The 27904-nt window shown below is 38.0% G+C and overlaps 1 protein-coding gene across 1 annotated transcript; it reads right to left on the bottom strand.

Annotated features, from left to right (window-relative positions):
* Positions 1-435: 435 nt before the first annotated feature.
* Positions 436-27122, bottom strand: LOC308687830 (adhesion G protein-coupled receptor E5-like). The gene is given in 15 exon segments (XM_081360656.1): positions 436-554; positions 640-729; positions 1390-1561; positions 1691-1849; positions 3441-3658; positions 5775-5969; positions 6049-6219; positions 7646-7804; positions 7808-7848; positions 7926-8042; positions 8189-8342; positions 8427-8516; positions 16886-16941; positions 17065-17193; positions 27036-27122. Coding segments are annotated over 15 exon segments (1824 nt in total). The 5' UTR covers positions 27064-27122; the 3' UTR covers positions 436-509.
* Positions 27123-27904: the final 782 nt, after the last annotated feature.

The following is a 27904-nucleotide window of genomic DNA, read 5'->3' as shown; positions in this document are numbered from 1 at the left end:
CGTGTTCTGCACGTCCGATATAAACGTTCATCGAACCTTCGTACAAGGTTAAAACTAGTTCACATGTGGGCATTGTGGCACTCCCTCAATAAAACATTTATCATTTTAAAGAAGCTAAGAAGCTGCCTTTTGCATGATCTTAAATGTAAGACTTTCGACTTGAAAAAGAAAGACAAAAACAAACTAAATATTATGTTCAAATAATGGTGTGATCAGTTTTATCTGTTCTTACATTACGGACACGGCCTTTGCTGTGTTTTTCGTAACAGAAAAGGTCTCCGCTTGCACTCGAGAATATATATTATATTGTATTGTATTATATTATATATTATATTGGATATATTTTCTCTTTTTTGTCTCTTTTTTTCTCGTTGGCACATGGCACATCTATCTATGATAAACCCACATCTGCAATATTCATCAGACGACAAAAACCCTTTGTGAATGCTTTGTGAAAGTCTTTTACAGAAAGTGTCCGAGTGCCTTGTGTTCAGGAGTTTGTAGGCACTTTACATCTGTGACTCTGCTGTGCTGCCGTCGCTCCGCAGAGGTTTCTGTGAAAGACAAAGGAAGAATGAAGAAGCTGAAGCCACAAACACAGCATTAAAACACTCAAACACACTCACTAGCGTACTGTACCTGACTGCTGCTGGACCGGCTGACACGGTATTCTGCTTTCTTCTTATGTGGACACATTCGGCCAAACAGATTGTAATACTCCGTCCTGACCTGAAGGGGGCGACACAACAGCTAAAGCAAATGATGTTTGACTAAACAATAAATTACAGTTTCTGGCCAACACCAAGTTGCTTGCATTCAGAATAGTGGTCGACCGATATGGATTTTACGATGAAATAAACACTGTAACTAGCAGTTCACCTAGTAATGTGATAAGTGATGTGCACACTGGGAATCATATCATACTTTCCATAAATAAAGAGCAGGTAATGCTAATTTTAAAGTGCACAGAGAATATGACATGAATATGATGTAGTGGCCATTTGGTAATAGCGCAGTTTTAAATCAAGGATTGATTCGCTCAGACGCTGGTGTTCTTAGCGCTGTCAAAATTAAAGTACCATCAATGTCAAAATAAAAGCTGCTTCCGACACTTGTCAGTCAATCAGAAAAACATTGGTCAATGTCAATCACTTAAAAATGCCAAAAATCGGCCCTTGGAGATATATCGGTCAACCACTACTTCAGAACCCTTGGTATATATGGCATGAATTGCATTTTGTGATCCGTTTGCATCCTTTTTTGGGGGTGAACTGTCACTTCAAATCACTGAAATCCTGCGAGATACAAAACAAACCACTGTTACCAAACCTTCAGTGTGTTGAAGCCAATTCATCATGTGTTTTCTGCTGTCATGGTGTGTGTAAGAACCTGTTTGGACAGAAGGCAGTGCATGATGAAGATGAGCGCCCCCTGGAGGCTGTTGAGGATGGTGAAGAGGTACAACATGACTTCAGTCCTGTTCTCCTGGAAGAGGAAGAAGCCGAAGACCCACGTCCCGCCGAGAACACACAACTGAGCCACTGCGGTCACCGTAAAACTCCTACAGAGAAACACAAACCCAATACAATTCATCAGAACTACTGAGATAAAACTAAATTAAAGACGGACACAAAAACTATAATAGTGTATGAATGATAGTGAAATATCACACACACACACACACACACACCTGATCTGTTTGAGTTTGGAGAGGTCTGGATTGAGACTGGAGAATTTCTTTGCCAGTTTCCACACAGTGATGATGAAGAAGACACAGTTGAGGATGACGATGATGCAGACGGGTGCGAAAAAACTCAAGATAAAATAACCATCAAGAGAGAGCCAACAGCTGGAATGATAAATCAGTCACATGGTTACACACATACACACACACACACACACACACACACACACACACACACACACACACACACACAAAAGACTAATTCATCTTTCTTCCCCATCCGTATTCCCTTTGAAAACTAATCATAGACTCGTGAATGATCTGATGTGTTGATGTTTGACCATGAAGTAGCCGAAGGAGAATTCTTCTGAACTATTGGAGATCAGGTGGTTGTTGATACCAAATGAAGAGTTCAGATGCAAAAGCCTCTAAGTGCCATCTGAAATTTTCTTCTAGAATGGTCATTTTTATCAAGCTCGTATATTTAAGTTCAGTAATTTCACTTAAGTGGCAATGAAAATGACCTATTAATTGTCATTTAAGTGAAATTACTGAACTTAAATATACGAGCTTGATAAAAATGATCATTCTAGAAGAAAATTTCAGATGGCACTTAGAGGCTTTTGCATCTGAACTCTTCAAATATTAAAGGGTAACTCTCGCCAAAATGCAACCTAGGGTCTTTTTGTTAATCTACTCGAGGCAAACTTTCGTTTGAAAGCATAATTAGAATGGCACTTTTAAGTTTGACTGTATTTTTGTTTAGGGCACTTTTATGATGGCATCAAAAATCACTATTTTTAAAACACTAAGGCCCTGTCCCAAATGGCGCACTTCATGTGGACTTTAGGTCTTGTGAACTTAAACTGCGCGTGCTCGCTGAGTCTACGAGTCTGTAGGCCGTCCCATTCAGCATTTTACCACTCTGAAGTGTGCTCAGCAGCGCCCCCTTTGTACCCTTGAAGCGGTCTTCCACAAAGCCCACATAGAAGCAGGCTCCACACACTTTAACTACCCAGGAATCCTTGCGAAAGTTCAATGACAACGGATGGGAGGAGATTTTGCTCACGAACAATTGTTGACATGGCTGAGAAGAAAATATTACGTTTTTTATGACCTAAATGTACATTTTACCAGTTGTTACCTACAGTTTATACAAACATTATGGTCATCGACCAGTGGTTGATGTCTCAAACATAATAATAGTGCGTTGAATAATATGATCACATTATGATTCATTAAATAAACTCAAAATTCACATTTTGATTCATAGAGTCTTTAACTATATTAAATTAAATTATATAGTGCATGTGTATAATTATTAGTCAATATTCTGATCATGTAACATATTTTACCAATTCCAAACCACATCAATTGACTGTATTGTTGTCTAATAACTGAATAACTAGACATAAGCAATAAACATTTTTTTTTAAAATCGTCTTGTTCCTGTCAGTCTCTTTTTATTGTTAAATGTTTCTTGAGGATCTGTGCTGTGTGGGGGTTTACATGTGAATTTTCAGTTAAAAAGAAAAATTGTAAACGTTTTATGCAATTTATTATGGACTAATAAACATAGTAAGAATTTTGTTAAGAGTATTAAAACTAATGTAGTTTGGAATAGGTAAAATGTGCCAGGAAAAAAAAATATGATCAGAATATCGACTTTCGAAAATATCGTCTAATAATTATGCATGTGCATTCAGACACACACACATAAGTATACAGCTGAACAGCACCGGTTGCAGAAACTCACTGTCTTTGGGTGCCGTATCCCTTTGGGAAGGCGATGGCAGAGATAATGACGATGACGAGAGGGACTCCGTATCCCACCGCATACATGTGGAGATGTTTTACTGTGGTGTGAAACACCAGCACAACCATCCGGTAGAGCTGAACCCCCTCCAGCACCATCCAGCAGAACGCAGACAAGAAGAAGAAATGAAGGAGCCCCGCCACAATCGCACACCCAACCTGAGAGAGAAACAGACATGTCAGATCAGCTCCTGTTTAATTACTATAACATTTTACATTTTGTGTTAAATAAGCCAGTGTTATTAGCCATTAACTAACACCAGTGTCTGAAGTGGCGTGCGAAGACCTCCGCATGGGCAGGGGCCAAATTAGTAAAGGGCAAGGGGGGGGGGGTAGGGGTTCTGTAGAAATTGCGTTAGTACGTTACATACTGTATGTAACCTGAGATGTTCCCTTTCAGATGGGAACTTTGACACTGTGCCATGGTGTTGACACTATGGGAATGATAATACCCACACCACCATGCTAGGCTGTTACGACATGGATCATCCCTGAAGAACCTGAGATTCTGGGGCCGTATTACAGAAACGTTCTTTCTTAAGTCTTAAAGGAGAACTCCGGTCAATTTTAACATTGAGCTCATTTTTTTGTAAATGTGGAGTGCTGTCAATACAGAGAACAATGACAAAAATCGGTGTTGCCTACACCGTGTTATCCTCTTTTTAAAATTTGCACCCTGTTGACTTCAATGGGGCAATATTTAAACCTGCTTTTAGCCTCTTAACATCCTTGATGTGTCATTACAAGTGCACAGGTCATGTGAGTGATTCCATCGGAGTGAACGCGAGTCAATCTGACTGCAGTAGATGTGAAAGATATGGATAAAAATTATGTTTATTCAGCCAGCGCAAATACCTGTATTTACATCCTGTTTTCGGTCAAAGTCCATAGTAATTGATTGTCGAGTTCACGCGCATTGGTTTAGTACCTATGATCATGCGCGTGAACTCGACAATCGATTACTATGGACTTCGACCGAAAACAGGATGTAAATACAGGTATTTGCCTTCATTGTTAAGATAGAGTCTACACGTGCAGGAGACAAACATGACTCCATCATTGTAGAGTCCCAAACAACTCATAGAAAAAGGGTTCTCTGAGAGGGAGATTGGAAAAAACTTCTTTAGGTTCAACCTGAGCCCCAAACACTTCATATGAGCATGCACAACATCTCAATGTCATGCTGCTAGCTATTTCAACTGGGATAAAATCAACCATACATCTATATAATTGAGCACACGAATTCCCTGGAGTCCCAGAAGAGCCAGAACAGGATCAGTCCACTAGGTTGTCAACGCTAGGCTGAAAGGAAGCACTCGATACTGGGAAGCTTCACCCCAGAAAATAAACATGAGAAATTTATTGTGTTCTGGCCAAATCTCATCTGGAAATAAGTGTTCTTTAGGTCTATTGTCACAAACCAATCCTTGGATTGAATTTGAGACAATTTTGAGTTTGAGCGTTAGCATCTTGAATCTGTATGTCCTCAGAGTACAATTAAGGTCATGTGGATCCAAAACTAGATGCAGCCCCCAGTCTTTTTTGGGCACAATAAAGTACCAGCTAAGAAACCTGCCTCTCTCACATGAAGATGTACAACTTCTATGGAGCCTTTTGCCAAGAGAGGATGCAGTTTTTGATTTAGGAACCTTGATTGATCTTGATTCACTGCTGTTAACACCCCATTGAAATGAGGCGAACGGGAGTCAAACTGAATTGTGTAACCTTTTTCCAAAATATTCAGAACCCTCTGAGAAACACTGGGCAGAAGCTGCCACACTGCCACAACGTTTGACAGAGAGATCACTTAAATAGAGTCTACCTGTTCAGGACCCTGAAACAAAGAACTGGCAAGGAAACATCGAACAAGCCCTAGAAAGAGATTGTCCATGAGCAAGGGTGGGTCTACCGTTGGGTGTCTCTGCTCCTCGGGTCACCAATGGTGGCAAAGCAGGCAGAAGCACCCTCTGAGGGCATAGTGGGAGGCCTGGTACACCATGTTGTGGTATGTCCAGACCCTTCACAAGAAGGTACCTAATATTAGGTCATCTAAACTGAGTCCAAACAAATGTTCCTAGTGTCCTGCCACTGCACTGCAGTGAATTGCAGTTGTAAAGTAATATGGAATATGGAGAAAAGGGACATCCGGTTATAAGCATTTTAAAAGGAAAAAAAAGTTCTGACATGAGGCCTATTTGAGCAACAGACAGGGTAATATTTATTATTTTCAAATAATTCCTTCACGACCAACACTTGTTTTCTCATTCGAACGCACCTGATTGTGAGTGCTGGAGATCCCGCAGAGGAAGACGAGGTCTGCGATGAAGAGGCACACGCTCAGATGAAGATGAATGCTGTTTCGGGTCCCTTGGATGGAGCGGCAGAACCGGAACGTCAGGATACAGAGAAATAAACAGAGCAGAGACAGAACTAAACCCACACGCGTGATCAACACCAGCTCAAACGTGTCCTGGAGGAAAGGAAGAGCAAACGGACGTGTTAATATCATCAAAATTTAGTCTCAAAACTGAAATATGTCATACATGTACCTGGACAGGGTAGAGGGCCATGAGCAGAGCGAAACTACTGAGATGAGAGTAGGAACACATTGTATGAGTGTCATTAGACAACACCTTTTCACAGGCCTTCCCAGACCACGCCCCCACTGTTTTGTTCCAGAACACACAGGAATAAACCACACCCTCAGACTCCGCCCTCTCCTGAAGAAGGGAGAAGAAGAGTTTAGGAAATGAGGAATTAGTGAACACCTGCCTTAAAAGTGCCACGAGATCTCGTAATGTTAAAACACAACCATATTTCTTGTCAAGTTGAAAAGCAGAGCAAAGCTGCTGTCTGGTTCTCTCCCACAGTTCCCTGTTACTGATGGTAACTGGCCATCTGATTCGTAGTATTTGCCTGAGGCAGGTGTTGATGAACGTCTGGATTCTCTTCATGGTTGAGGCTGTTGTTCTCCATGTTTCTGCTCAATATAGGAGTATTGGCTTCACAATGGTATTGAAGAGTTTGATCTTGGAGTGGATGGTTAGGGCACTGGAGTTACATCCCTTCTTCGGCTGCTGGAAAGCTGTTCTTGCCTTGCCGATACACACTCGTACGTCTGCATCGGTACCTCCCTGCTTGTCAAAGATGCTGCCAAGGTAGGTGAAACACTCCACCTCCTCCAGCGCTTCGTCTTCCAGCTTGATGGGTGCTGTGTCGGCTGCGTTGACCTTGAGGACCTTGGTCTTCCCTTTGTGGATGTTCAGCCCAATGCGTAAGGAGTTCTCTGCCACAGTGTTGGTCTTCACCTGCATCTGTTGCTGGGTGTGCGAGAGAAGTGCCAGGTCATCGGCAAAGTCGAGGTCGTCCAGCTGTTTCCATAGGGTCCACTGAATACCGTTCCTTCTCTGTGCTGTTGATGTCCTCATGACCCAGTCTATGGTAAGCAGAAACAGGAAAGGAGAAAGCAGGCACCCCTGTCTTATGCCAGTCCGCACTCGGAAGTTGTCCATGGCTTGTGTGCCGTGGATCACTCTGCAGGACAGTCCTTCATATGAGTTCTGGATGATATCGGTGATCTTTATGGGTACTCCATATTCTTTCAAATTCTTTCTCGTAGTCAATGAACAGATTGTTCACATAGGTCTAGTTTTATTTCCACAAAACACATCAGATTACTCGATTATTCGTCAAAATAACTCGATTACCCAAAAAAATTTAAACATCCTTAGATAAGTTTCAAAATGCTACTGCATTATTTTATATTTTGTGTCTTTCTGTCAAATAAAATACTATTTTTTCAGTCATATATTTCATTATTGAAGATTTCATAAAACTAATTATAAAGTTAAGTTAAAATATCATCTTGTCTTTTTATTGTGAACCCAATATTGTGTATCCTCAAACTAAGTGTTTCATCACACCCATAATAATTATAAATCATTTATACTAAAATAAGTCTGATGGAGCATCTTGGGCCAGAAACAAACCAGCTTGCTGGTCATACCATCTTAATGTGGTCCAGCTGGTTTTTGGAACATAATATGGTGAACCAGCTAGAATCCAGCTTAAACCGGATTTTCAAACAGGGAATGCACATTTATTTGGTTTTTCATCTGTATCTATTAAACTGTTTAACTTCTTCACCTGCTCGTGTGTAAAGATGATCGTCACCGGCTCAGACAGCTGTTTGGTTTCTGTATTACTGACGACGACCGTCACCACCTTCGAGTTGAGCTGATAAGTGATGTTTCTCTCTCTATCGTCTGATCTCTCTCTGCTCATCGTGTGAAACTGATCGCTGGATTAGTTCATATCTTTAAAACTGACCAACGCCACAAATGCAAAACCTAAAAGACAACAACATTTACATCGGGTCTTGAATGCACTGATGCTTTCATAAGTACATGCATATGTGTATTTGTACCAGGATATGATTTCCCTATAACTGTTTCCCAGCTGGTGTTGAAGAAGGCGGAGTCTGTGCTCAGAGTGACACGCCCACTGGGCGGAGTCTGATTCCGTGTGACTGCAACCTCAGCGACTGTGATTCACATGATCATACAGAACAACTGCTTTCAGTACTTCCAGTACTCAATATCGGTTTCATTTTATGCACATTTGAAACACAGTATTTCCATTCATCAACACAATGAGAAAATGTGTAAACGGTAAATATTTGCGTCTCACAGGTGTTGTGCGTCTCCGTCCTGGTCACAGGCTCTTTAAGCTGAGGTCCGATCAGACGCATGCTGTTCTCAACCGTGAACAGAAACTGACTCAGCGTCTCGCCGTCAGCGATGTTCCCATCTGACAGCAGATCATCGGTGGAATTGAAAAAGTTCTGTGAAATTAATTTCATTCAGCCACTGTGCAAGTGCATGTCCACAAACTACTATGAGAATATATCATGCAGTGTGTTTTTAACCTCCAGTAACTCCTCCCCGGTGAAATGTTCTCCCTGTGTGTTATTTAGAGACTCACAGCTGTTCTTCATCAGTGACATCAAATGCTTCAACTGAAAGAAGACACAGAAATCTAATTCTATGGGCATCTTTAATGTTAGTTGTAATCTTATATTTACTCACAATGTACATTCGTTGAAAGTTTACTTGTAATTTTCCAAGACCTTAACTTTCGGCAAATATCAAAAACGTCTCCGCGTGATTACGGCATAGGTACGTATGTCAACTAGTCCAAGGAAGAATGAGCGTCAAGGGCGGGTGACGTCATGACCAGGAAAGGATAAAAGCACATCCGGTTTTAGACAGCTTCTAGAGCCGAAGCAAAGTCGATCACAGGGATGCAGGAAGTATGGCAGGGTGACGCATCGTCTCGTTCCCTTCTCAGGGAACTAGAGTTACAGTCGTAACCTGAGACGTTCCCTTTCGAGGGAACTCGCGATGCGGCAAAGACGCTTTGGGAACGAGAATACCCAACACGCCAGACTTACAATTGCCTGTAGTAAAACTGTCGGCAAACTAAGTATTAAGCACCTGAGAACCTGGGGCAGCAACCAGGTCCAGGCTATAAAACCTCACGAATGTGAGCAGATGGGAGTTTTACTTACTCAAACATGTTTTGAGGGCAGAAAGGAAAATGATTGGTTTACAGCTTCAACCAATGAAACTGAAGCAAGGGCGGGGTTAAGATGTTTGAACTTGAGGTGCGGAGGGACTGAGGAATAATCGGGAAAAAAAGACGGGGGACAATGCATTTATTGCAAGGTAAGTGAATTTACTATTATATTTTGTTAAAATTCAACATCCTCTAACGTTTACTGAGATAATTAGCGAACATTAAAATGCACCGAACTAAAAATCATCGTCTAAACATCGTATTATACGCATTTTGATTTGACTGTTTCATCAGTCGACCACAACAAATCTGATTATGGGGTAACTGGTGTAAAACATACTTTTCCAATGCTACCTCGCTGTCTGTTAAATTGATATGCGTGAACAGAACTTGTTCAAATCTCCGCAATATTTCAATGGATAAAATGATACATCTCCCGCCTTAGCGCTGCTCTCAGGGCAGGAGTACTCAATAGATTCAAATCGCTTATATTTTTAGTGTATTACGAGCTGCTCTTAGGGCAGGAGTACTCGATAGATTCAAATCGCTTTTATTTTAGTGTATTACGCGCTGCTCTTAAAACCCTGATTCTCTGTCGGGCGAGGACACCTGCTCAATAGCTCCTTTCGCTAATAGAGACTCTACTTCTTGCTCCATCACCAGAGCCTGCTCGGGATGAACTAACGTGGGTAGTACCCCATTGTAATGAGGTGGATGAGAACCAAACTGGATTCTGTAACCCTTCTCTATTATCTGCAGGACCCAAGAAGATATATTCGTCAGATTCTTCCACTCAATTAGAAAATCTACTAAGGGTACACAGCAAAAACTCTGGGAATGTATATGAGTCCACACTCAAGATTGTAAAGTGTTAAAATATGAGTGTTAAATTAACACTCAAGAGTGTTGAAGTTAATGAGATAATTAAGTGATTAATTGAGTGATGACTGACCATTATTGAAGACACCTGATGTTAACAAGCAGAATCACTGAAGGAGAAAATCACAAATTGTAAGCCACCGTTATGGAGAATAGTGTTTGCTTTAGTTGGGCTCTTGACCCTTATATGTTTACTTTAGATTTTGCTTGTTTGCTGTATCTGAGTTATAACAGCAGATGAACAAAGAAAAAACGTGATCTGATGGTGTTGGTTATATTATGACAATCATCATTTGAACTTGATCACTGAACTCATTAAGATCCTTCTTTCTGACTTAAATTTATGTTGTTGGTTACAGCATAACTGTGATTCTGCATAAATATCCAGAATTTTAGATATAATACAAAGGATTAGGGCTGGGCGATATATCGCGCGATATTGTTATGCGCATCTCATCAGTAAAGCCGGTTCCCTTGATTACTAGTAAATCACCATCACCTGCTTTCAGATGGAGCGGTGTTAAATTAACACTCCTGGGGCTGTGAGTGTATATGAGTCCACACTCAAGAGTGTAAAGTGTTAAAATAAGAGTGTTAAATTTACACTCAAGACTGTTAAAGGTAATGAGATAATTAAGTGATTAATTTAGTGATGATTGAACATTATCGAAGACACCTGATGTTAGCAAGCAGAATCACTGAAGAAGAAAATCACAAATTGTAAGTTACCATTATTGTGATGGGTGTTTGCTTTAGTTGGACTCTAGACCATTACATGTTTACTTTAATTTATACTGTTGTTTGTCTGCTGTTATTGATTTATATCAGTTAAATGAACAAAGTAAAGTGTGATCTGATAGTATTGGTTATGTTTTGACATAATCATGCTGTGATCTGGAAAAGAAATTTATTGAGATAGTTTGGTTTGATTTGTTAGCTGCAGTTTTGTGATTCTTCAGCTTACGATTATCAGTATTTTACTTGTAATTCAAAAATATTTAATAAACATTGTCCTGATCAAAAGACTTTCAAATGAATTTATTTAGAAACACAGACATCAATAATCAGCCTGTGAATCTCAACAATGGTGACAATAATAAAGCATGTTGCAGTGGCTGCCACCAATCACAACTCATTAATGGCTCCCATCATGCATTGCGGTATGATTAAATTATGATCAGAATTGTCTATGTAATTTACTTTTCCTAATTGAATATTCTGCTCGTCACCATTGTTGAGATACATTGACTGTATCTTGACGTCTGTGTGTGCCTAAAAAAAAAAAAAATTAAAACAACTTTTAAGAAATCTTTTATATTACATTAAAAATTCTGGGCATTTATCAGAAAGAAGTCAGAAAGAAGGATCTTAATGAGTTTAATGATCAAGTTCAAATGATGAATGTCATAATATAACCAACACCATCAAGTCACTTTTTTTCTTTGCTCATCTGGCAGTTATAACTCAGATACAGCAGACAAACAAAGTCTAAACTAAACACATAAGGCTCAAGAGACCAACTAAAGCAAACACCCATCACCACAATGGTAACTTACAATTTGTGATTTTCTCCTTCTGTGATTCTGCTTGTTAACATCAGGTGTCTTCAATAATAGTCAATCATCACTAAATTAATCACTTAATTATCTCATTAACTTAAACACTCTTGAGTGTGGACTCATACACTCCCAGGAGTGTTAATTTAACACTGGATGTTTCGCTGTGTACAAAGAGCCGTAGTTAACTGACAAGCTGAGCCATATCGCATTAAATATCGCTGGCGATACGTCCGCGATATTAATGCGATATGGCTCAGCTTGTCAGTTAATTACGGCTCTTTGTAGTAAATGCCGCTCCATCTGAAAGCAGGTGATGGCGATTTACTACTAATCAAAGAACCGGCTTTACTGACGAGATGCGCATAACAATATCGCGCGATATATCGCCCAGCCCTACAAAGGATTTCTTAAAAGTTGTTTTGAAAAAAAAAAAATCTTTCTTTTAAAGGGGGGGTGAAATGCTCATTTTCACTCAATCTCCTGTTAATCTTGAGTACCTATAGAGTAATATTGCATCCTTCATATCTCCAAAAAGTCTTTTGTTTTATTAAATTTTTAACAGAAAGATAGACTGTACCGAGTCTTTCCGGAAAAAAACGAGCGGCTGGGGGCGGGCCGTGTGGGCGAAGCTTAGCTGTGCTAACGCGCCAAGCTAGTGACAACACACAGAGACATTTGTTCAACAAACAGTTTTACTCACCGTCCGGTTCCAACGCACGACCGCGAACCTTTATCATTGTGACTGCTCCATCCTTAAGCATTAGACGATCTGCAAATCCGTCGATATGGGCTTTGTTTATAAAACAATCATCGTCGAAATGCAGGGAACAAACAGTCTAACAGTTACACAACTCCGTTTATGCTCAGGAAAACAAACTCCATCCACGGGTTCCTTAACGCTGGGTTCTTTGGGAATCTGTGCAGGGTTGTCTTGCCCTGGCAACCAAAAACACACTTCTTTGGTGACATTGACTTCCCAAAAGCCGGGCAGGGCGCTTTGATGGCGAACTGCTTTCACTCTCTTGCTCTAGTCTACGAGTGCGCGCGCAACAATGGTGACAAGCAGAATATTCAATTAGGGAAAAGTAAATTATATAGACAATTCAGATCATAATTTATTCATACCGCAATGCATGATGGGAGCCATTAATGAGTTGTGATTGGTGGCAGCCACTGCAACATGCTTTATTATTGTCACCATTGTTGAGATTCACAGGCTGATTATTGATGTCTGTGTTTCTAAATAAATTAATTTGAAAGTCTTTTGATCAGAACAATGTTTATTAAATATTTTTGATTATATGAAAAATACTGAAAATCATATGCTGTAGAATCACAGAGCTGTTGTAATTAACTAGTTAAACCAAACTATCTCAATAAGTTTAGAGTTAGTTTAATTAGTTTTTCAGATCACAACATGATTATGCCAAAATATAACCAACACTATCAGATCACGTTTTTTCTTTGTTCATCTGACTGTTATAAATCAATAACAGCAGACAAGCAAAATATTAAAGTAAACATATAAGGCTCAAGAGTCCAACTAAAGCAAACACTGATCGCCATAATGGTAACTTACAATTTGAGATTTTCTCCTTCTGTGATTCTGCTTGTTAACATCAGGTGTCTTCAATAATGCTCAATCATCACTAAATTAATCACTTAATTATCTCATTAACTTCAACACTCTTGAGTGTTAATTTAACACTCATATTTTAACACATTACACTCTTGAGTGTGGACTCATATACACTCCCAGGAATGTTAATTTAACACTGGAGTTTTTGCTGTGTATAATTTCTGAGTTAAGTTTACCTAATAGTGATGTGTCGTTCGCGAACGATCCGTTCTTTGCGTGCGTCACATGACAAATGAACCAAAGACTCGGAAGGTAAATTAGATATTTATGTTCCCTGTAAATTATCTTTGGCTGCATTATAATGATTTCTTCATTCAAAATATGATCGAGATTGCGTAGGTGGATGTTTTCGGGGAATTTGGCTGTTAAAAGTAGGGCTGGGCGATTTAAATCGCGATATTGTTATGCGCATCTCATCAGTAAAGCCGGTTCCTTGATTAGTAGTAAATCACCATCACCTGCTTTCAGATGGAGCGGCATTTACTACAAAGAGCCGTAGTTAACTGACAAGCTGAGCCATATCGCATTAATATCGCGGACGTATCGCCAGCGATATTTAATGCGATATGGCTCAGCTTGTCAGTTAACTAAGGCTCTTTGTACACAGCGAAACATCCAGTGTTAAATTAACAGTCCTGGGAGTGTATGAGTCCACACTCAAGAGTGTTTAAGTTAATGAGATAACTAAGTGATTAATTTAGTCATGATTGAGCATTATTGAAGACACCTGATGTTAACAAGCAGAATCACTGAAGGAGAAAATCACAAATTGTAAGTTACCATTAAGGTGATGGGTGTTTGCTTTAGTTGGGCTCTAGACCATTATATGTCTACTTTAGATTTTATTTGGCTGTTGTATCTGAGTTATAACTGACAGATAAACAAAGAAAAAAAAAGTGATCTGATGGTGTAGGTTATATTATGACAATCGTCATTTGAACTTGATCACTGAACTCATTAAAATCCTTCTTTCTGACTTCGGTTTATGTTGTTGGTTAGTGAATCTGCATAAATGCCCAGCATTTTTTATATAATATAAAGGATTTCTTAAAAGTTGCTTAAAAAAAAAAATCATTCTTTTAGGCACACACAGATGTCAAGATTCAGTCTATGCATCTCAACAATGGTGAGGAGCAGAATATTCAATTAGGAAAAGTAAATTACATAGACAATTCAGATCATAATTTATTCATACCGCAATGCATGATGGGAGCCATTAATGAGTTGTGATTGGTGGCAGCCACTGCAACATGCTTTATTATTGTCACCATTGTTGAGATTCACAGGCTGATTATTGATGTCTGTGTTTTAAATGAATTTATCTAAATGTCTTTTGATCAGAGCAATGTTTATTAAATATTTAGAATTATAAGTAAAATACTGATAATCATAGGCTGAAGAATCACTAAACTGCTGCTAACAAGTTAAACCAAACTATCTCAATAAGTTTCCTTTTTCAGATCACAGCATGATTATGTCAAAACATAACCAACACTATAAGATAACATTTTACTTTGTTCAGTTAACTGTTATAAATCAATAACAGCAGACAAACAACAGTAAATATTAAAGTAAACATATAATGGTCTAGAGCCCAACTAAAGCAAACACCCATCACCTTAATGGTAACTTACAATTTGTGATTTTCTTCTTCAGTGATTCTGCTTGTTAACATCAGGTGTCTTCAATAATGCTCAATCATCACTAAATTAATCACTTAATTATCTCCTCAGCCCTAAATGCCGCTCCATCTGAAAGCAGGTGATGGTGATTTACTACTAATCAAGGAACCGGCTTTACTGACGAGATGCGCATAACAATCTCACGATATATATCGCACAGCCCTAGATACAACAGGTTTTCAAAGAAAGTATTGCTCTCACTGATTCAGTATATGTCTTAGAAAATCGTGTATCAAATATGATACATGCGGCTTTAAAGGGTTAAAACACAACCAATACCATCAGATCACCTTTTCGCTTTGTTCTTCTGGCTGTTATAACTGAAGTACAGCAGTCAAACAAAATCTAAAGTTAATGATTTAAGTGTCAACAGTCCAACTAAAGAAAACACTGATCACCATAATGGTAACATACCAATTACGTTTTTTCTCCTTTAGTGATTCTGCTTGCTAACATCAGGTGTCTTCAATAATGCTCAGTCATCACTCAATTAATCACTTAATTATCTCATTAACTTTAACACTGCTTCAGTGTTACTTATAACACTCTGGCCCGGTTTCACAGACAGGGCTTAGAGTAAGCCAGGATTAGACCATAGATCAATTAGGACATTTAAGTAATTTTTATAAACATGCTTAGAAAAAAAACATTACCGATGTGCATCTTAAAACTAAAAAGGCACTGATATATTTTTAAGATTAGTCAGTGCAAGTTTATTTCAGTGGAAACAGCTCAGACTTACATTTTAGTCTAGGACTAGTCTTAAGCCCTGTCTGTGAAACCAGGGGTCTGAGTGTGGACTCATATAAACACTGAGAGTGTTAATTTAACACTGGGGATTTTGCTGTGTATGCAGGAGAAGAAGATGGCAAATCTTCTTCTCTCGTGTTTGTGTTTGTGTCACTACCAGCCACGCTCAGTACATCTCTACATCCTCGGAGCAAGAGCACTGAAGCATGGGGCTCTCTTCCCGGACGGAAGAAGCCGCAGGTCGGGCTTCCGACAAAGGCAAGAGAGCACTGGATCCCTCGGGTAAGGGAGGAGATAAGGCAGAGCCCGTCTCCAACCCCGCCGAGAGATCCATTTGCGAGCCCCAGGTCTGCATTCTCCGTGCTGCCTCAGCAGCAGCAGCTGTACCCCGAGGTTCGCAAACCTGACCACTCTCATCAAATAGGGACAGGTGGGAGCGGAGCATGCGGAGCGGGAGACGCTCACAATGCTGACAGTCAGCCCCCTCGAAGGCCGACATAGCATGCTCCACTACCAAAAAAACTACACAAAGATCGTGTGTATCCCCACCCGTAAGGAAACGAGGGCAGGGAGGAACACACGCCTTGAATAGCTGTTTCGCCTTGGCTTTCAATAGATACGTGACAAACCAACAATAAATATACCGACAGTTTTGACATAGAGCGTTTGCTGAGGCACAAAAGCTAGCGCCGGTTGCACCGGATGTGCTTTTATCCTTTCCTGGTCATGACGTCACCCGCCCGTGACACTTATTCTTCCTATTGGACTAGTTGACATACGTGCTTCAGACGTAATCACACGGAGGCGTTCCCAAAGCGTCGTTGACGCATCGCGAGCCCCCTTGAAAGGGAACTAAACTTTTTTTTTTTATTTGTCTCTTTATTCTATTGTATTTATTTGTGCTATTGTTTGCAATTTGTATATTTGTTCTTATTTTATTACTGACTGTTTACTTGTCTTTCTTTGAGAATTTTATAAAAAGTTTAAAATAAAGCCTACCTGTGCTGTGTGTAATCAATATTTCAAACAATTATGAGACAATAATAAAAATAAAAAAAAACCCTATATGGCAGTTTTTTCCCTGTGGTATCGAAAATGGTATCGAATATCAATATTTTTTCAAGGTATCATATCGAAGTTAGATACGATAACTTCGATAACACAAAGAAATGAGAACACATCAAATATGAATAATATATGAACATTAAATGCTATTTTAAGAATGTTTTATCTTAACATAACATAATAATATTAATAATATAATTATAACAATCATAATAAGCAGAAGAACACATTCTACCTTCTTCGGTGTGTGTTCTGCATCAGGCTGAGGTTTAAACTGATCACAGTCCATTTCTGTTCACAACAACAGGAAAGATCAAATTAACTAAGAAGACTACAGTGCACTGATTAACTTCTACAAGAGTCTCGTTAGCTGCTGCATAATGAACAGAGCAATCTCTCTGCTGTAATGCTCACCGATGCATTTTGACTGGTTGTTGCCGAAGTTGCTGTAACCCGGGTCACATTCGCAGATGAAGCTGCCTGGATGATTTCTGCACACTGCGTTTGTGCCGCAAACATCAGGATCTTTACACTCATCGATGTCTGTGTGTGAGAGAGAGAGAGAGAGAGAGAAAAGATGGGGTGAGAGAACATTATTAGAATATTAATAATATTTGAATTAATGTCATTTTAAAGTGGTCTTATTATGCCCTTTTATGAAGCCTTGATTTTGTTTTTGGGGTGTACTAGAATATTCTTTCATGTTTGGTTGTTCAAAAAACACAATAATTTAACATTATTACAGCACCTCTCTCCCTAGTCTGTCTCGAATGTGTCTTTAGTTCCTGTTTCCATGAAGCCCCTCCTTCCGAAATACAAAATGTGCTGTGATTGGTTAGCTGGCCCAGTGTGTTGTGCTTGGCAGCGCTTGTTTGGGAAATGTCACGCCCCCTCATCTGCTCAGGTGTAAATATTAAGGGTGCCATCAATTTCAAACCAATTCAAGCCTGATTCAGACTTAAGAATGTTAACAAACAAGAGGATCGTCCAGAACGGATTTCATGCACAGATTTATAATGTATAATTTTATTATGCATTTTAGATATGATGTTATACACCATTTCATCATGATATTTATCGGAAAACTCTGGTAATACAAACATTAATCGATCACAAAACCATGGTTAATATTCCTAAAGTGTGGTGAATAGGGATGGCGAAAACTAAAAAATTTCTTGACCGACCACCGAGCCTCATTAGCCGGTTGAAACCGGCTAACCGATTAGTTTAAAATATGCTACGCTATTTGAAATAACAGCCATTTCGAGCCGCGCCTGCAATTTCGCAACTCTGTCGCGTCGCATCTCTCTGCCGCTCTGCCTCCCGCTCACACACACACACACCCCAGCGCCGCCCTTCCACTCACGTCACTTTTTTAAATCCCCTGCAGCGCGAAACATGAGTCCCGCAAACGCGGCGCCGAGGAGCTTGTATGTAATTGGAGGACAAATGGCTCCTTAGTTTCGAAATGGTTTGGGTACAAGGTGATCGCGTTGAAAATAAAGGCGTTTGTCTAGCGTTAGAAGCTCATTTGAAAAATTGGTGTGGCTCATTTAAGAAAATGACAGCTCTGAAGAGACGCCGCTTTAACCTCGAGTGTTTTAGCCTGCAGCCTTTACTTTTCGCAAACCTTGTGAGCGCGTGAACCCAAACGCTGTGACCTCGCGCCAAATGTTTTTATTGGTTTATTAAGTACAAACAGGCGAGTTATTTAAAAATTGAGTGTGAGGGATTTGTTCACTTCACACAAAAAGATCTTGGAATGAGATGGCTAACTGTAGTAGCATTTAGTCCACTGTCTATAATAGCCTAATTTAGAGATCACTTTTTTTTTTTTTAACCGACTACCGACAACTTTGATCGGTTAATGTTGATACGGTCAACCATCGGTCAAACGGTCATCGGTTAACATCCCTAGTGGTGAACAGTCTTACAAAAGTGAGAGCTTAAACGCCATGTCAACAACACTAATGTTGGCTAGCATGCGAACAGCTTTGCCTTTTGTTTACATCGTAGCAACAACATAAAACTTATAATTGGAACTGTTAATAGAAAACACAACTACAAATTATAAGATATACTTGCAATTTGTGATCCACAAACAACAGATTGTCCCGAAAAAGTGGGAACTGCCCGTTTCAGGAGAAGTTTTTGTGCGTAGCCTGCATTGTACTCTCTTATAGTTTCTGGAAGCCGTTCTCCGTAAATGTGCAGCACAAAGATAAAAGTTGGGATTATAATGTTTAGGAACAGTGCACAGCAAAAACTCCAGTGTTAAATTAACACTCCTGGGAGTGTATATGAGTCCACACTCAAAAGTGTAAAGTGTTAAAATATGAGTGTTAAATTAACACTCAAGAGTGTTAAAGTTAATGAGGTAATCAAGTGATTAATTTAGTGATGATTGATCATTATTGAAGACACCTGATGTTAACAAGCAGAATCACTGAAGAAGAAAATCACAAATTGTAAGTTACCGTTATGGTGATGGGTGTTTGCTTTAGTTGGGCTCTTGACCATTATATATTTACTTTAGATTTTGCTTCTCTGCTGTTATTGATTTATAACAGTCAGATGAACAAAGAGACAATGTGATCTGATGGTGTTGGTTATGTTTTTACATAATCATGTAGTGAACCGAAAAATGAAACTTATTGAGATAGTTTGGTTTAACTAAATTACAGACAGCAGCTCTGTGATTCTACAGCATATGATTTTCAGTATTTTTCATATAATCCAAAATATTTATTAAACATTGTTCTGATCAAAAGACTTTCAAATGAATTTATTAGAAACACAAACATCAATAATCAGCCTGTGAATCTCAACAATGGTGACATTAATAAAGCATGTTGCAGTGGCTGCCACCAATCACAACTCATTAATGGCTCCCATCATGCATTGCGGTATGAATAAATTATGATCTGAATTGTCTATGTAATTTACTTTTCCTAATTGAATATTCTGCTCGTCACCATTGTTGAGATGCATAGACTGAATCTTGACCTCTGTGTGTGGCTAAAAGAAATACTTTTTTTTTTTTTTTTTCAAAACAACTTTTAAGAAATCCTTTGTATTATATATAAAATGATGGATATTTATGCAGAATCACAGTTATGCTGTAATCAACAACATAAATCTAAGTCAGAAATAAGGATCTTAATGAGTTCAGTGATCAAGTTCAAATGATGATTGTTATAATATAACCAACACCATCAGATCACATTGTCTCTTTGTTCATCTGACTGTTATAAATCAATAACAGCAGACAAGCAAAATCTAAAGTAAACATATAATGGTTTAGAGCCCAACTAAAGCAAACACTGTCCCACCATAACGGTGGCTTACAATTTGTGATTTTCTCCTTCAGTGATTCTGCTTGTTAACATCAGCTGTCTTCAATAATGATCAATCATCACTCAATTAATCACTTGATTACCTCATTAACTTTAACACTCTTGAGTGTTAATTTAACACTCATATTTTAACACTTTACACTTTTGAGTGTGGACTCATATACACTCCCAGGAGTGTTAATTTAACACTGGAGTTTTTGCTGTGTGTTTAAAATCAATTTTAACCACTCTCGTCAGCCTTAGGAAGATCAAATGAGTTTGGGAGTTTTGGAGTTTTGAGTTTTGGTGGACACAACAGTGTCTCTTTGACATAGCGACACCATAGTCTTCTCTAATGCAGCTCAACCAGGCCTTGCACCTTTTTGGGGGTTTTACGTGGGCAGGATTATTTAAATGAGTATCATTATGACTTCACAAAGCCCATAAAAAAGCGTACAAACGAGTACTCCGTTGTAGTTCTTGGAAAGTGGATTCTGTTAAATAAAATATCTCCCTTTGGGGTGGACTTTGAGCTTTGTAACCTTGCAGATCTTTCAGCTCAAACAGCAACATTACACACTAACTAAAGTTGAATAAGTAGAAAAGCATATTAAGACGTATAGCATAATATAGCATAATATGATAAAAGGCACCTTCACATTTTGATTTAGAGCCAGTTGAGTTCCGAAAGTCCATCTCAGTTGAGCTCAGCATGTCTATTTCATGTCTCTTAGTATACATCTCAGCTGTGGTCTGAAAGTCCATGTCTGTTGTGGGCTGAAAGTCCATTTCAGTTGTGATCTGAAAGTCAGTAATTTTACTTAAGTCCATAATATCAGTTGTGGTCTGAAAGTCAGTAAAGTTACTTATGCCCGCAACATCAGTTGTGTTCTGAAAGTTCATCTCAGTTGAGCTCAGCATGTCTATTTTATGTCTCTTAGTATACATTTCAGCTGTGGGCTGAAAGTCCATTTCAGTTGTGGTCTGAAAGTCCATGTCCGTTGTGGGCTGAAAGTCCATAATATCAGTTGTGGTCTGAAAGTCCACATCAGTTGTGTTCTCAAACTCCACATCACCAGAGCCGGAAAATGTTTTATTGGCACACTTGTTTATACCTGACAGGAGGGAAAGAAAGCAGTTGCCAAATTATGTACTGCAAATATTCTGTCTTTAATTATTAAATGTAAAAAACAGGATTAAAGTTTCTACTAAATGAATATGGTGGACTCCTCAATCCTCTCTAATACCTGTACACTGGGTTGGTACGCTCATTATGAACCCTTGAACACAGGCGCAGGAGTAACTTCCATGTGTTTTGATACACTCGGAGTGATCACCACACACACTCGGAGAAGTTGCACACTCATCCTCATCTGAACAACAGACAGACAGAGGAGTGGATTGAGGAAGGAAACATGTCAATATAAAGTTAAAAAGACTACAACTACAGTGACACATACCGCTTTTTACAGACCATTAAAAACTTCATTAGTTGAACTGTTCATATATAAAAAAATAAATTTAATCAAACCACGAGATCATAATTACCAACACATTTCATTTGAACAAGTTTAAATCCAATGAGATATCCACTACATGACGGCAGAAAGAGACCTGGGAAGAGAAAGAAAAAAATACAGTGATAGTAAAAACTTTGAGTTTTTTTAGCTATAATTTTTTACATATGGTTAACATCATTAAATGTGTGCAATTTGCAGCCAAATCGCATTTGATGATACAAACGTTATAAATCCGACTAAGCATATTGTGGAAAAACATACAAAAATGCCCTTTTTTATTCCACAGGAATTCGCGGTTTCGCGCGTTCTTACAGTTTAAAAGTTAACGGTCATGGCTGAGTTTCCCGATAACGTTGTCTCTACGAAGACTCTTAAGGTATAACTTAACTGAAGGTATACCATTTCTAGGTGTGTTCCCCGATCTATACCTTAGGAAGCTGCTTAAGAAATACCTTCTTACGTGCGATGTTACCAGGTGCTGTCCGTGGCGGTGCTGCTGAATTGGTTGATATCGACGGCTCGAGAATCAATTATTCTCTTGTGCAGGGGCTGTTTATGTGAGAAAGCGGTGTTCTTTATAAAAGAAGCACTTCAAAAATAGTTGAAATTGCATTTATTAGGACTCATGGGATATTATAAAAAATAACCCAAACTATAATAGCCTATAATAGCCTTGCCGACATATTTTAAAATTGTAACATATATTGCTGCCATAATAACCATTTCAATTATTTATGTGCTTTCTTCTCTTTCCTATTTTTGTTTGCTGAGGTGGAGCTGCGATGAAATATTGTTCTTGTAAATACTTTACAGCATTTCAGTAATAAAAGTGTGCATCTTGCGTACGGTGCTCGGCAGTGATCAAAAAGGATTTAAACAGTGGATTTTGAATCTCTTCTTGTAAACTCAGAGATGTGGATTCAGACGGCAATTAAATTCCTGCACGACCTGTTTGTCAAAAAACAGTACTTAATTTGGACAGGGATTTTTACGTGGGTTGGGTGAGAAAAAACACTGATATTATGGATTCGGACGGCACTAAAATCACCAACTTACCCCTGTAAATGTTTAAAATACCGGACGAGCCCATGAGAAACAATATTAGCGTCCGAATAGGACTTAACTGACAGTAGCCTTTCACTGGCCTTTAAAAGCGCTCTTTTATTAAATGAATAATATAATATATGATAATAATATAATTAAAATTCTAACAACAATCAGTGTGATTGACAATTTTATTCTTTGCATGAAAACACTTGAATTAGCCTATACTGAACACTGTCTGTGTGTATTAAAACTTCAGAATTATATTCATATAGACCTGCAACAGTGATAAGGTAAAGCTAAGAGTGGTCCAGACCAACCTTACACTGTAAAAACTAAAGGAGCCTCAAATATCCTGTTGGATACTCAAGGAACTTCAAAATGTAATTTTGGTGCCTCAAAGCTCTTTCTCCTATAGTAGGGTTACTGGAGGAGCATTGACAATATTTGAGGTTCTTGCTGGAACTTATGGGATCCTTTAAGCACTTTGTATTTAGTTCAGAGGTTCTGGAGTCACCTTTTCATTACCATGAGACCTCGAAGTGCTTTGGGGGAAAATAGAGGAACTTGAATGCGATAAAAGGGTTATTGGAAGATCTTTTAACATTTAAGTGGTTCCTGGAAGATCTCTTATGTTAAAGCCAGCATCTGGAGGAACCCAATGGTTCAGAGAGGCCAGAATAAGATTATTATGATCCTATTATTATTACTATTATTATTGTTACAGGCTATACTTAAGTTTGATTCAGTATACATACCCAGATGAAAAAGACGTACTATTAAATGTATTAAAAATGTACTTGAGTGTGTTTTTAGTAGACCTACAATACAAATATACTTTTAATGCATTTTTAATAGGCTACATTTAACAGTAGCCTATACGTCTTTTTCACTTGGGTAGCATTTATTTAGTAGGCCTATAGGCCTGCTTTATTAAATAATTTAAACCTTAAACAACAACACAAAATAATAATAATATTAATAATATGAAGAAGAAGAACCAGGAGGAGAGAGTTTTATTCTGTTTTATTTTATTCGAAACTGCTGCTATTCCTCTGCTGTCGTCACTTCAGTGATGCTCGCGCGCAACAAAGATCGACGTCATCGGGTTTGAACTTTGAAAGTAACGGCTCTCCTCATCAAAGCTTCCGCCGTTTGTTCGGCTCTCCATTACAAGGTTTGTAAACTCGCCAAATATATATAAATACAGAGTATACTCACTATATATTCAAACACACATATATAAACTAAATCTATTATACATTACTACGTTTTTACAGTGTTTACCCCTCGTTTATGGCACACTATCTGGTATGAAGGTTTTAGCCGCGATGTTAAATACGTTGATCTAACGAACAAATGGAAATTATTGACTTATTGTCTTAGATTGATTTAGTCATTCAGTTCAACATATTCCTTACATCTGTGTCGTCAAATTGCTGATATAGCCTAACTAATTTAGCTGAATAACAAAAGCAGGTTAATATAGTTTGGTCTGTTTTTGTTTAGCCTTACTTTAACTTACTAGCAGCTAAGTTACATGTGCCCTCATTCTCTCAAATACCATTTTAAAGCCATTTATGGTCAATAAATATTTTGCTTTGTTCTTTTGTTTCCCCAGAACAACCATTCCATTTCTAAAATAATCTGAACATTTCAGTGGCAACACTGAATTACAGTAAGTTACCTGCACCACATGCAAGTACTTTATTACTATGAACTTTCTCTGTGTGAAATTGTATTGTTTGACTGTGTACTTGTGTTTTTTAATCAGTTATTCTCTGAAAATCTTCCCTCATGCTCTCAAATCTCATTAATGTTACTCAGAAAAATAATATCACATGTTTGGTTCACAAATAATGCTATATTTTTAGGATCTTTTCTGGGACATTTTTGGAGCTTAACCATTTTTACATAAATTGTTTCATTGAATTGAACCAGACAAGTGTACATAAGAATGGTTTCATGAATGATTTACACTATTTTCTGCTTGTGTTTCATGCAGTGTCAGCGATCGGTGACTGGGGTTGCATTATGCCTGAGATCTGCTTTTGGGTTCCACAGACAGAAAGTCAAACAGGTTTGGAACATCACAATGCTTAGGAAATTATTTAAATTTCACAACTATCAGTTTAATAACATTACTAACAGTACATTTTGTACTTTGCAGAGATCTCGGTAAGCTGAATACAAGTTTGATCAAGAATAAAAATCCTCCAGTAGACCTGAAAATCATTGAAGTGCCTGGACCATCCACCAGAAAAGAGGAAAAACAAACGGAAAACGAATCTGCTGTACCTTTTCACTTTTCTAACTCTTTAAGTACCTCACACCAACTTGGTCCCATAGTGACATGTTTGACCACAAACGAAATTACTGATCGTGTGAATTCTTATTGAAATGACTGAATTCACCAGTGAACATTCACAGAACAACAGATAATTTTACTGCACCTTAACTCTGTTTCCGGGTCGAAGCCTCTACTTCCTCTATCTTGTTTCATGAGAATACTCAACAACCATTTATGAACACTGTTGATTCAAGTCACACATTTAAGCTTTTCAAAAGCCACAGTGTACATTACAGTCTCACGGCATCCCGGACTTCAACATTTTATGAATCAAAACAGCTGAATAACTAACCATCTGAGATTTCGGTATAGAGATAAAGGTTAGGATCATAATTTTCAGGAATATTACGGCATAATGAGTGTATATTAGCACTGTTTGTTTGTTTGTTTGTTTGTTTGTTTTTGGCATCTGATAGAGCTTTTGGACTTGGAAACAGTGATGTCAGACTTACCATCGGCCTGAAACACAAATGTTTTAAAGTTAAGTGAAGATGGACATTTTTAATTAGTCAAAATGTATTTTTTTTTTTTTTACATTGTTTTATTTTGCATGGAACATATGTGTTTCCATGCATTTTGTTGAGATGTCATTTCTTGTTTATCTATTGTATGGTTGATTATTCATGTTGCTTATGTATTATTCTATTTTTTGTGTATTCATTGATATTAATTGTTAGCTTTTTTTCCCATGTGCATATGTATAAAAATGAATATCAAATATGTAATAAACAATTCTTATTTTGTATTTGGTTCAATTTGTTTATTATAATAGAAGTTAAAGGTAACCATAGTAACAACATGAAATTAAATATAAAAAAAAAATGAAATTTGGTTCCTGGAGGCACCCAAAGTGGTTCCACACAGTGCCTAATATAAGAGTTCCTCAGGAAACCTGTGTGGTTCCTCAGAGAACTGCCCCTTTTTAAAGGGTGCCTAGAGGATCTACAGACGGTTCCGCCGGTGTGGCGAAGTGAAGAACCCCAAAAGGTTCCTCCAGGCACCTTTTATTTTTACAGTGTACGAACGTATGACTTACAGAAGGTATACTTTACTAACGTTTCGGGAAACACGTATTAACGATAAGGTACAGCTTAAGGTGTAACTTCAGAACGACGTAGCGTTAAGAAGGTTTCGGGAAACCCAGCCCATATCTCTCAGCGATTCATATTGGTTTTGATTTCTTAAACAAATTCATTTGTATATGAGAAGTTAAATGTATTTTAATCGCTTTTGCTTGTAGTTGAAGGGAGCGTGTTGGTAAATGTCCTAAAGACGGAGATATAGCGGAGATATCTACCAAACTGTAGCCTGTATGTTCAGTGATAAGATATTGCACATTTAAGCCTTTTCCAAATATTTGCTGTATTTTTAAAGTTTGTTAAACTTTGTGTTAATCTGCATACCATGTACTTTAGTTCAGATGTTAAAGACATCCTGTAGGCCTACTGATTTATTGCGAATATGAAATTGTAATTTTGAGTGCCACTTTAACGAAGCTATATTTTGTTTTCTGTTGTATACCTGTATGAGACAGAGAAAACTGTAAAACATTGAGCCTCATGGCTGTAAATAAAAACGGGCATATTTGTAGCTAATTTGGCTTCTGGTGACAAAATATTTTCTGAAATAATTGATGCAGCATGTCATAAAAGCTGCAGACAGAGAATAACTTGTATTTAATATACAGACAGCTCCTCCAGACCTTCGATCGGGATCGTGAGCATGTATATGGGTATTTACATTTTTGTAAACGTATAACACTGTTTTTTATGCTTTTGTTGTGAAAATAAAATAAATCAAATTAAAAATCAAATCATGTGCTGTACTCATGTGAGTGGTCAAAAAAACTCTTTTATGCACTATTTCACAATCATTTCCACAGTGTCAGTGTTGGTGTATTAGAAAGAAACTGACACTGGGTTGTGAATAATATCCTTAAAGTCTCTCTGGTTTCAAGTTTCTAACAACGTAAATCATCGATCTTAAAGAAGAAGTCTTGTTTAACACAGACAGGCACAGTTCTGTACTAGTGGTCTTTGACACACGTCCCAGCTGCTGTCTGACTACTAATCCAGCTAAAGTGTGTCAGAAATACACTTCAGATGTGAACAGAGTAAAACAATATAGGCTACTCACCCAAAAGAAGTTTCCATTTTAGCTCCATGTTAGGAAACAGTTAGGGACCGTTCAGTACTTATGGAAAGGACCACCAGAGGAAAATAGGGGAGGGTCATGACTTTTTATTCTTGTTGAGGGGAGAACTAGGTTACATTGTATTTATGTAACATTATTTATTTCAATTAACTTAAGTTAATTACATGAGGTTAATACAATGCCGTTTAGTTCAATAAGTTTAACAGTCTTAATTTTGTCCAAAACAATTAAGTTAATTAAGTTAAATTATTCTAAAATTAATATTTTTACATTCAACCAAAACAAACATGGATTATTTGTAAAAATATAAATTTTAGGATAATTGAACTTAATTAACTTAATTGTAATGTTATATTTCAATGTTAGTTTGTAATGGCAAGAACAGTAAGAGAAAATGTGATCAGATGATCAAAAAAAAATTGTTGAGTATTTATTTGTTTGAAGGTTTTGTGATATATGAAATTCCCAAAAGAAAATCTCCTGTTGACTTTTACTTTCTATCCTGAAAGTCTTTAGCTGTTTCAATAGTTAGCCTGTTATTTGTTTAAAGGAAGAGGAAAATAGCTAACAATGACCTGGCGGACCGCCAGCGCTTTTTGGATGGCACAAAGTCAGCGGTTTGACCCGGTTGGACATCCGTCGGTATGTCTAAGGATGGAAGGGTGCGTAACAGGATGAAAATGGTGTTTAGCTGCACTGTTAGCCCTTGCTGTAAAAAAAGGCGTAATTCTGACAATATCATACCATTTTCCATTGAAACAGTAATATACCGTAGAAAACAAAAATAGCCTACAGGAATATACTGTGAATTAACAGTGCTAAAAATCGACACTAAAGCCCTATTCGGACGG

Source organism: Scardinius erythrophthalmus (assembly GCF_964197995.2).
Source record: "Scardinius erythrophthalmus genome assembly, chromosome: 3".
Taxonomy (NCBI): Eukaryota; Metazoa; Chordata; class Actinopteri; order Cypriniformes; family Leuciscidae; genus Scardinius; species Scardinius erythrophthalmus.
This window is presented reverse-complemented; position numbering and strand designations above follow the sequence as displayed.